Source organism: Arachis hypogaea, chromosome 13, assembly GCF_003086295.3.
Source record: "Arachis hypogaea cultivar Tifrunner chromosome 13, arahy.Tifrunner.gnm2.J5K5, whole genome shotgun sequence".
NCBI classification, from domain to species: domain Eukaryota; kingdom Viridiplantae; phylum Streptophyta; class Magnoliopsida; order Fabales; family Fabaceae; genus Arachis; species Arachis hypogaea.
The window spans coordinates 13218259-13230112 of NC_092048.1; the positions used below are offsets into that span (position 1 = coordinate 13218259).

At 34.0% G+C, this 11854-nt stretch overlaps 1 protein-coding gene across 1 annotated transcript; it reads right to left on the reverse strand.

Annotated features, from left to right (window-relative positions):
- Nucleotides 1–473: 473 nt before the first annotated feature.
- Nucleotides 474–9601, reverse strand: LOC112737320 (protein transport protein SEC31 homolog B). Its single transcript, XM_025787165.3, has 22 exons — nucleotides 8890–9601; nucleotides 7880–7934; nucleotides 7575–7697; nucleotides 7375–7471; nucleotides 7252–7288; nucleotides 7045–7150; nucleotides 6911–6968; nucleotides 6557–6654; nucleotides 6303–6422; nucleotides 5427–5469; nucleotides 5106–5227; nucleotides 4901–5028; nucleotides 4259–4814; nucleotides 4050–4142; nucleotides 3428–3613; nucleotides 3124–3337; nucleotides 2708–2805; nucleotides 2435–2614; nucleotides 1939–2061; nucleotides 1590–1848; nucleotides 1145–1383; nucleotides 474–1055 (listed from the first exon to the last, which is right to left on the reverse strand). Exons 1-22 carry the CDS (start codon nucleotides 9204–9206, stop codon nucleotides 960–962), a joined length of 3348 nt encoding a protein of 1115 aa, XP_025642950.1. The 5' UTR covers nucleotides 9207–9601; the 3' UTR covers nucleotides 474–959.
- Between the last annotated feature and the right edge of the window lie 2253 nt (nucleotides 9602–11854).

Here is an 11854-nt window from a genome sequence, read left to right on the forward strand (position 1 = left end):
GGCGTACGCTTTAATTCATCAAATTTTAGCGGCTATACCCTCATTTTCCTTGCCTCCCTCCCCACATCAAGTGTTAAACTTGAGCAAGTACCACCAAAAAATAAAAAACAAGAAACTTGAGCATATATAAGGTACAAGAGTTTGATACCTATGCAAGTATGCAACCCCCTAAAATGATAACCTTTGTTTTGAATTGGGCGAAAAATGATAGCCATCTAAAACCGGCAATGTTTAAAATCAGGAAAACAAAATATTCCAGTGTTCACTGTTCTACACTTCTACACCATATTTTATAGCTTGTAGGTTTCCAATATAGTAATCGCCAAACGCATTATAATTATCGTTCTACATCCCCGATAATCACTGACAAATATGTCTTAAGCCTAATGATACTAGTGTCATTCCACTCTAGGATCTATGCATCAAAACCTGGACAGATGACAGAACCACCGCTTCTAAATAAACACTTGAAATTAAGAAAATCCAATGATGCATGATTAAATAAACATGATGCTACATTATTCATTTGTCGACCAATCAATACTTTATATGACTACTGTGATACAATGTTCTTTAAAAAGAAAATAACGAAAAGGAAACACTGACCCAATCTATAGCTGAGGTAAAAGAAAAACCATCCGATATCTTTTGAGCAAACAAACAAAACAGTGTTCTCCATAATACAAATATTGGTTGAAAAAACAATCTGCTAAATATCTTTTCTGATCATGTCCTGAAAACTACCTTCAGTAACCGCTTTTAATAACTGTCTATGTGAAGAAAGCAGCAGACACTGCAAGAAATTGTAGATGTGCGCATAGAATCAAAACCCTGCACTTGCAATCTAGACAGTAGTCTTGTGTACACGGGTGACAGGATCAAGGGACACTACTGCAAGATGCTAATCACATGAAAATTTTCCCAAAATCATGAAAAGGAAAAAGAAATTTCTAACTTCTTTAACTTAGCCTCACGCTCTGCCTTGTCTTGATCATTCGTTTAAGGGAACCCAACCATGACTGGCATTCATCCCACTCACTAGTAGTAAGAATAACCTGCAACACACACAAGTAAATCAGCCAATGTAAATCCTATAATATTGTAACTAACATGCATTGGCAGTTGCAGTTGCAATTGCTTTTACCTGAACTTGTAAGGCAGTACCAAAATCACCATTGTCTAACGCCTGACAAAGTTGAAGGAGCTTATCAGATGCATTTTTGGAGATGTCCCCACTGTTCAATTTGGCAAACAATCCACCGAGTCTTTTTGAATTGTCTTCTATCTCCCGCTTCTTAGCTGGGTTTGCACGTGCACCACCCAATGCTTCTGATGTTTCGTTGAAAAGCCTTGTCAATGTTGTAACAATCGGCATTTGGTGTGCTGGCAGTCACAAAAAGCAAAACATAGAACCAGATAGATAGAATGAGTTAGTTCTAACAAATAAGAGTGACTCACGATATAACAAATTCCAGACTTGGGTTTCCAAGTCAGCCGAGACAAACAAAAACTACGGACACATAAATGCCAGGAAATGTTTAAGATTATTTTGGTTCAATATAACATGGACTACTGGAAAAACATATTACCAGGTACTTTTGAAGTGTCGGCTGTTTGCACAGTAGGTGGTGGCGCTGCGGGTGCTGCAGCTGGTTGAACAGGTTGAGGGTGGGGAGGACTGGGTGGTTGCGATGATCCAGGTCTTTGGACACCACCAGAACCAGGGACTGGCATGAATCCCATTGGATTTGGTGTAGGGGCCACAACCTGTGACAAGTTAGGGTTATGACCTAAACCCACATGTGATGGAGCAGGGGGTGCTGAATGGTAAGGCGGATTGGTGCTTGACTGAAATACAGAAAATAATGTTTTGAATCCACAAGTAGCCACAAATAAATGATGTCAAATCTGAAACTAAAACCATAAGTCAAAACTTACATTGTACAACTGAGAACCCAATGTGGGCTGCTGATATTGTTCCACGTTTCTAAGTGCCGGAAAATTATGAGGATCGAAAGTTCTCAAAGGAGGGGGTGTGACAACATTATTCGAGAAGTTCATCTACAATAAAGAAATTATCCAATAAATAAATAAATAATAAAAACAGGAAAAAATGGAAGTATATCTTATGAGGTTATCTGTAACATCAATGCTGAGGCAATGATCACTATGAAATCTTCTAATGCTTCAGAACAAATTTGACAAAAGACAATGATGTACCAAGGAAGTAAAAAATACATGAAATAACATTTGGTCTCCCTCACAATCTTTTCAGCATGTATCAACAGTAGAAAAATGTGGCTTAAATGATATATAATACGCAAGCTCATAATTCTGTTTTTTTACGACGACAAAAACATGGGTCAATTGAACACCAACTCCAAAGGAAGTTATAGACACAAAAAGCTGCAACTGTTAGTTTTTGTTAAAATACCTGGGGAGGTTGAGGAACCTGAGCAGTCTGTGGTGGAACAAATAAATTAGGTTGTTGAGGTTGCTGCTGTGGTGTAGGAACACCATATCCTCTTCCATATCTAGGATCAAATTGCTGTTGATAGTTTTCAGAATATTGAACACCAGAAATCCCATGCGGCACTTGAGCAGATATTGACTCCTAAAGAACAAAAAGAGGAGCAATTTCCAAGTCAAAAATCTACTTTGAACAAAATATAAAATGCCAAACAGCATAGTTAATTAAAGTCACTACCTGATGGTAAGTTCTATTATAACTAGAGCTATCAGCACCATAAAAGGATCCACTGTGTGATTGAGAATTATCAAAAGCAGTAGTTTTTAAGTCTTTCTCTGCAACAATGATTTAAAGGTGGAAAGATAAGAACACTGAGGTGTGCAGAAAACTTCAAATATTGCACAAAAAATGAAAATGCGAGATGATTGAAGAACAAAAGAAAAATTAAGGAAAATTTGGTCAAGTTTCTGATCAGAAACTGTGTAAACTGTCGCACTTCACAATTAACATGACTATGATATACCACCCCAAAAAAAAAAAACAAGGGTATCATCAAGCAAATCCTGCATATTAAGGGTGACTTGCTAATAATTAGCATAACCTTATCACCAATTTTCTAGCATAATGTACACCAGTCAGAGAAAAAGGTATACCAGGTTCTGTAGAACGTGCAATTCGATCCTTTAAAACCACAAGCTCAGGTGATAGTTGATCAGAACCCAAAAGTTTTAAATACTCCATTGCTGTGGTCAACAGCCCTTGACTTGCTAAAATTTCAGCATATTTCTCAACAAGCTTGCACAGAGAAGCACTAAACTGCTTCTGTCCCGTTGCCAAGGCAAGAACAATAGTCTTTTCCATCAGATCCTAACATAATAAAATTGTAAATTTTCTATCTTCAGTATTGGTAATTCAAAATTTTACATCAAACCTTTTCATAAGGAGTATCAATCTCACCTGAAGAAGATCAACATAAGATTTCCCCTCATGCTCAGCTGACAGGCTCCTCGACCATATTTCAACTGTTTTATCAATATTTCCAGCACATATATAACAAAGAGTTGCAGCTAACGAATTGCCAGCCCCCATGAGTTTTGAGGCAAGTGTGTCACAAAGCATTGTCCATTCATCTCTCTGAGCAAACTGTCAATACGTGACAACAATATCATGAGCATAAGCCATAACAATGTTTTCATCACAACATGAAAATATAGTTTTACTCATACTATAGTAAAATGATAGCCTCAACTTTATCTAATCATTAACCCCAAAAAGAGAAAAGAGATAAAAACAGATATCATTAGCAACATGATATTGCATCACTATTAGTAGCAATAGTATACAGATGATAAAGTAGTCAGAAAGAGAAATCAAATGGAGAATTGATGATCTAATACGTTACAAGAAATAACAAACGACTATTAAAACAAAACTACGGTAAAATAAAGGAGATTGAGTCTGAGATGCTACCAAACACTTCATTAGGTAACTTTGCAGTTATAGGAAACATTAAATCAGTATCAGGCAATTCCAAACTATCATAATAAACTTAAACAAGCAAGAAAACCAAAGAACTTACACTACAAAGAAGAGCAAGGGTTTCTTTCCAAAATTTGAGAGGCCTAGTGTTCACAAGGCTCAACAGGTCATTGCTCACCATTGCTGATACAATCTGAAAATGGAAATCATGCCCAGTGAATGTGGCTTATAAAAATCAAATACCAGGTAGTTATTACATAGATTGTCAGATATGAAATAGACAGATTGTGCGATGTAGTTATCAGCTACCTTTAGGTAAGGCGACCGGATCATCTTAAGGTATTGATCTCTTGTACTTTCCCACAAGGAAGCATTACCAACATGAGCAATAACCAAGGCATCGGCCCATTTATTTGCAGATATGCACTGCGCAACTGCACCCTTGTAATCCCCAAGAACTAAAGCACGCTGAACACTGTCATCAAATGAAGGGTCACTGCTCTCCTCTGTTTCGACAGAATCTTGGATTTTCTCTGATCCATTGGCAGTGTCCTCAGCAACAAAGTTGCCCACAGAAGTAGTTACGGGTGATTCAGCTTTAGGACTGGGAAGATTGTTAAAGAAATCCTCCCCATTATCAAATGAAAAAGAAGGTGCTTCATGAGGTGCCAGATGTCCTGTATTATTAACAGCAGTGTCCTCAAGTCCAAGAGCATTTACTTCTTGGGAAAGATCATCATTAACTGTGTCTTTTTCTTCACTAGGTACGTTGAATCCAAGGTGTGTTAGAAGTTTTGTGCGTGCAGTCCCATCATCTTCAAACATAACCTTCAAAAACCCCCAAGTTTCCCTATCCTCCACAGATCTGTCACAACAATGAAATGCAATTAAACAAATGGAAAATTCACACAACAAATATGAATCAATGCAATACGAGTGGATAGAACATACTCTGATTCCTGAGATTTTTTATCACATAAAATTCTCAACAAAGACCTTTCACCATTTTGAATTGCAGCTTCAAATTCAGAGGATCGACTGACTAGACCATCTTCAGTGACCAAGTTATGCACATAAACCTGGGAAGTTACAAATGGCATGACTAAAACGAACCATTCAAGAACATAGCCAAATAAACCAAGTACTAAAATATTACCTCTGAAGGTCCAAGTTGAGAACCAGATGCAGATGCCTTAGACTGAAATGACACAAGTTTTCCACCAAAGCCAAAAGAAACGCCAACAGGGCACTTGTACCATTTTGGAGCTCTAAGTGATACTGCGCAGAAGAGGGAAATTTCATTAAGAGATTCAAAAAACTAAGTTATATCAAGGAACACAACAATAACATAATCTTGCCTAGCCCACACACACACCAATACTTATCAAGGAATGCTGCATAGTGTTCAATTATATATGCAAAATTAAATATAATAGTTTGCAGTTTATTTGATAGACAACAAAAACAAATGCATCACCTGCACCGTAATCATTTTCCCCGACACCATGATGACGGCAACCCTGCAGAAAATTACATATGCTATCATTAATTCTGACCCCAGAAAAGAAGTGCTAATATCTACAGAAGAGAATCAACAAAGAAACAAACAATTTAGTTTCTTATTATTATTTTATGTATGGATATTTAACCCTTGACTTCTGGTGTACTTAGGCCAGGAGGCAGGGGAGAAAAAGGAAAGCCTAACGTGAACTGTTACCAATAACCCAAATATGAAGTTGATATGTGATATGGTAGGATCTAACAAACACTAGGCTAACATAATTCTAAGTAAAAAATTTAAACAAAAATACCCATATGCTTCAGGAGATATAGAATGAAAACTAAGATTCAGAATTTAAGAGAGAGAGAGAGAGAGAGAGAGAGAAGGAAAAATGGATTGTATGAAATGCAAGTTAAAACTTTGGTGATCGGTGTCAAAGAACTACTTCAATTAAAAATAATAATAGTTCTTAGATTTCCAATAGAATTGAGGTGGTAAAAGATGGAATGGAGAACAAAAGGACCATAAGAATATAAGGCTGCAGCATATTCTTAAAGTTTATAACATTAATTGAATTGAGCAATGTAAAAGGTTTTATTCTAGAATTTGCCATTATATGAATTGAAAGATGCTACTTCAAACTTCATGACATTCTAAAACAACTGCTAGGCACTGAACTTATGACTTAATAGGGCGAAGAAAATGCACACATTACTTATCTAGTTTTTCATTCTCCATATTACATCATCACATTATTCCTAGTTAATTACAAATTACAAATAGAGTATGCCTCCCAATAGTGCAAAACAAAATCCAGTGAAAACTCGTCAAATTTAAAATATACAAATATACCTTAATATTGTATATGCCAATTTTTCCATCAAAGGAGGATGCTGATATCACTCCCGGGATCTTTGGATACCAGTGCACGTCAAAATTCCAGTTGGTTCCAGCTGGCAATTCACAGGCAATCTGTGCCCAACCCCAACCAAAACAAAAGTGTCACTACCAAAGAAAATTCTCCAACTGAAAAGGTTAACCCAAGAGGGTAATTTTGAAATTAGTCAAACAGAATATTTATGGGGTAAAAAAAAGGCAAACACCACCTCTCCAGAAATTGTGTCCCAGCATATGGTCCGGCTATCTTTGCCACAGGTTATCAAATAAGAGCTATCAGTTGGACACCATGACATTGCAATAACACCTAATATAGGAAATTCAGGCAACATAATCAAGTCAGCTACGCTTATACCAGTAATGGCGATTTCTAATAGAAGTAAGCAAGTTTTCAAGCATTTATATCAAATATCACAAATTATAATAAAAAAGCCTAACACACCACAGTCTGTCTGAAATCTCTGCACATTAGTTTTCAGAAGCAACAATTCCAAAAATCACACGTATGTCATACTTGTTTGCAAATAACAGGACCAAAAAAAGAATTAAAAGGGTGCCATTACCTCTGGTGTGACCCACAAACTCTTTTATTGGTGTCATTATATTCCTCATATCCCAAAGCTGCATCAATATCCCACATAAGGTCAATGCATATTCCCCTGAAAAAACAGACTTAAATGATTGGCAATGACTATACCCTTAGAGAAGGAGAACCATCTTCATCTGATGCAACAACAAGTTGTGTGGCAACATCAGGATGCCACTGCAAAACTGAGCAACGCCTTCTAACTGAATCTGCAAAGCTGATAGCTCACAAAGGATAGACAAGGTTATAATGAGTTATTGACAATAGAACACCAGAATACTTCAAAACTAATAGCAGAAGATAATCAACCAAAGTTACCTTATCACTGGCTTTTGCTTCTTCAAATCCCAGACCACTGGAAAGATAAAATGAGAAAACAAAATAAAATGAAAATTCTAGTATTCAACTACTAAACAACACAATATTAAGAATAGAACCCACCAGTGGTCCCATTGTAAGAAGTGGATGCTAATATGTGTTGGACTTTACTATTCCAAGACAAGAATGAAACTTCCCCCTGGGCAGCAGAGCCACTACCCTGTGCAATAATAAGGTACGTGAAACCCTTTTTTAAAGAAAAGAGCTATAAAATTGATATTTGAAGATGTAGACATTAATCCATTAGGGAAAGGATATCTGACCTTAAGTGGTGGAAAATGAGTAGGCTCAGAAGGATTGACCAAATCCCATATACAAATTTCACCATCCTCAGCGCCAGACGCAAGAAGATTTGGTGTGATGGCATTGAACTCAAGACCACGAACCTGAAATATAAAAATGTCAAAGGTTAGAATTCACCTAACCAAAGAATACAGGCATTATATAATTCATCACTTTCAATGAATGAATATTATCTTTGAAGGGGGTAAAAATACAGGCACCATATAAAAACAAACAATTTAAACCCCGCAGATTGATTTGTAAATACAAGCAAAGAAGAACTTACCGGTCCTTTATGTCTTACAAGATGTCCAACTAGAGCATTTTCATTTTTCTCCGAACTGTAAAATTTTGTTAAGAAAATGAAGCAATTGGAAAGGCAGGGAGAAAATTGTAAATTAGACTCAGATATTTTAAATTACCAAATATTTGTTAACAACTTCATCAAGACCAAAGAAAACTCTAAAAGTAGCAATAATGCAACATTTGTCTACCACAACAGCAATTACTATCTTCATCTATTTTCACAACGATCACTCTATAGCACTATAATTTGAAGGGAACAGCTTGATTTTGAGTTAGCATTCTATTGTATAAATGTTACTGCATCAATTCACAAAATAAAATTGGAAGGTTTTCTGAACATGAGTGCAAATTTCAATACTAAATCATTATAGGTATCTTCTCTCACGTTTATCTTAAAAAATATCAATCCATTCATTAGTTGATGTAACAATGCACAATCCTCACAGTAACACTTGCAAGCCGGGGAAAAAAAAAGGAAAAGGAAAAATCAAAAGCAAAATAATATAAATGCACTAGAAAGTTTCTTTTGCAAATAAAAGAGTCAGCAATTCTGTATCCATTTAACTGAGCAGTTAGGCAATTTCTGATCTATTCCTTCTCCTTTGACGTTTTAGGAGGATAACTCTGCCTCGATGCTTTTCAGTGTTTCTTCCTAATATAAATATTCTATTTTCCATTAAGAGGGCCAAATTTTACACGAGCAGTAGGAATTTTCGTTCATATTAGCGCAAAACATCAAGGCATTAAGCTCTATAGGAAAATTGTAACATGTGTCTAATCAGTGCTATAATCCATGCACTTGTAAAATAGTACTACTACTAATCAGTTCATTTTACCACCATAGAAAGCCAAAAGTTCACCATCTAATCTAACCGAATTCCTGTGAGGCAACCTAATCACTCGAAACTCAAACCTCCAATCAAAACACATTCCGTTTTCGAGAATAAAAGCGAAAAGGCAACGTGCAAGAACAAAGGAAGGTGCAATTACCGGATCAGAGTGAGAGGATTCCAGATATCAATGTTACCATCGACAAGTCCACCAGCAATGAGGCCTAGCGCGAATCCTTCCGTGTTGGTACCGTTCTTCCCCCACGAGAGTCGGTTGAAGCGCTCGGAGCTAGGGTACTCGGCGACGAGAGGCAGTTCGGGTTCGTCTGACTGGAAATCAAGCTTGAATATCTCGAGGTTCGCCGATGAACTGAAGGACAGATCGACGGCACCGGCCATAGTCCCCGCCGCCATGTAGGGCGCATCCGGCGCCAGCGCCACCGACGACGATCGATTCACCCCTTTGATGCACGCCATTTCCCTCCGATTCCTCACACAAGAAACCAAAACCTAATCGGAAACACGAAATTGGAATCGCGAATCCGAAATTCAAATGGATCTGAGAATCAGGAATTGTTTCGGATCTGATCTGTGGAATGTGAGAGTGTGAAGAACCACTCTCTTTCTCTCTCTCTCTCTCTCTTTCTCTTTTCCCCTTTTTTCTCTCTTCTCTCTCTGTTGTTCTTTTTTTTTTCTTCTTCTCTTGTTTCTACAATAACTTAGCGTGGTTTGAGCTCGTTGTGAGTTTATTATAACACTTCTTTCAGTGTGACACACTACTACGGGGCCTTGTGAGGGTGGTACTGTCTGCAATGTACAACCGCATAAGCGGGGTTGTAGAAAGCTCTATTTTGTACGCGTCGCACTGGATTGTGGCTCCAATGCTGTAACTACGTAAATATGTCATTTGAACCAATTAGAGCTCCACACGTGTGATGGGTTTTTCATGTGGAGTATTTTTTTTTTGGGTGACTTCATGTGGAATAATTTGATTCTATCATACAACTCCGTAAGAAAAAAAAAACTCTTTAAATGATAAATTAATAAAAAAAATTTAATTATTATTAAATTTATATTATATTCAACGGTCGTGTAATCTATTTCAATTTAGAATATGGGTGTAATTTTAAAAAAATATTTTATTTGTGTTATTTATCTTAAAAATAAAAATTAATATTTAATAAATAATTATATTAATTATTAATTATTTTAATTATAAATTATTTTAATTTTAATTATATTAATTATTAGTTATTTTTATTTTTAATCATTCTAATATAATTGTCGATCATATATAATTAGTATTTATATAATACGTATGTTTATAATTTTATTATGCATGTGTATATTAATAACACATATATTAATAGAATATTTTCGTAATTAATTTCGTGTGATTAAATGTTATATATAATTTTTTTTTATCATTCATGAGTGTAAGTTTTAGAGGTAAAATATTTTTTTTAATTTTTAATTTGTTATTTTTTCTTGACTACTTTATAGAATAAAAATATAATCTTCATTTTTTTTATTAAAGTTGATTATTTTAAGGTACAAGTTACAATTTCTTTTACGATCGTTTATTGATGTAGCCATTCTCTTATTTTTTTGATAATTTAATAATTATTCTTACTGAATTTTATTTTTTCATCTATCCTTATGTGCAATTGTCTTTTACCATGATTATTTATAATACACCACATTCATCAAATACCATCTCGAATTGTATTTTACATGGATATAAGAGTTCAATGAAAAGGTAATGAACTTTATTTTAAAGAATGATGGTTGAATCTATTTATATATTTCGACCAATCTAATAGAATATTAATAAAGTTAATTGTTTTAGAAAGAGTTCGATTTTTGTTTGAGCTAAAATATTTTATTTTATTTTTTAATTTTTCTTTCTTCCTTAACTATTTATCTTTTTTTTTAAAATTGATCATTTCTAAGGTATAAATAATAATTTTATCATTCTTTTATGAATTTAACCCTATTTTTGTTTTTTTAATTATATAATAAATGTTTTTACTTAATTTTTTTTATAACGATATCATCTTTTACACAATTATATACAATGCATTATATTCCTCATGTTCCATTACAAATTGTTTTTGTCGATGCAAATGTTAATTATATTTGAATTTGATTAATTTAGATATGTAATATTTAATTTTTTACTTTTAATATTTTTTACAATTTAAGATTTTTTTTTTATCAAATTCAAATATATTCAAGTAATTAAGTTAAAAATATCTCTAATATGATAGTATGATGCATAATTTTAATATACTTTCAAACAAATAATACATAAAATGAATCTTTTAAAATAATAATAGTATTTTTTTTGTCAATAATACTAAATGTGTATAAGAAGATCGAGATACTATCAAATATTATGGAAGAAACGCGATTTTGAGAAAAATAATATTTGTAATATTATTAAAGTTAGAATGTGTATATTAATATTTTAAATCACTTAATGGTAGAAACATATGTGGTAATATTATTCCTAAAAAGATAATATTTTAATTTATTATAAATTATACTAAACATAAATTATTATTCAATTTATACATAAAATTATACATAATTATTTATTTTTAAATTAGAGAATCAAGTTATTATATTATTATTAATTAATAAATAAATTTTTTTAAAGTATTATAATTAAATGCATAAACTTTGATCGAAGAATAAACATGTTAGTTTATTATATAAATATAATTTTTAAATTAAATTTTGAGAATAAATAATATTTTAAATTTCTTCCTTGTTTGAAATTGGTAGTTTAATTTAGACAATATGAGATTTTGTTTTTTAATATATTGATGAGTAGACTTTATTTTGATGCTCTTTATTCTTATATTATTAATTAATAATTTCTTTGTTAATTTTAAAAATATTATACTAATAGAAGGAAATATATATATATTGTTCATACCCTGGCCCAATAAATAGGGCCCAGGATCCAAGCAAAGGCGCCCAACCCAGAAGGTTGGCCCTCCATCCAGCATCAGCCTTCATCCCAGAAGTCGGTACTGAACACGACTTGTTCCGAAGAAGTCGGACACGAGGGTTAGCTGGCAGATAACACTCATTCGAATGAGTAACTGCCCCTAGAA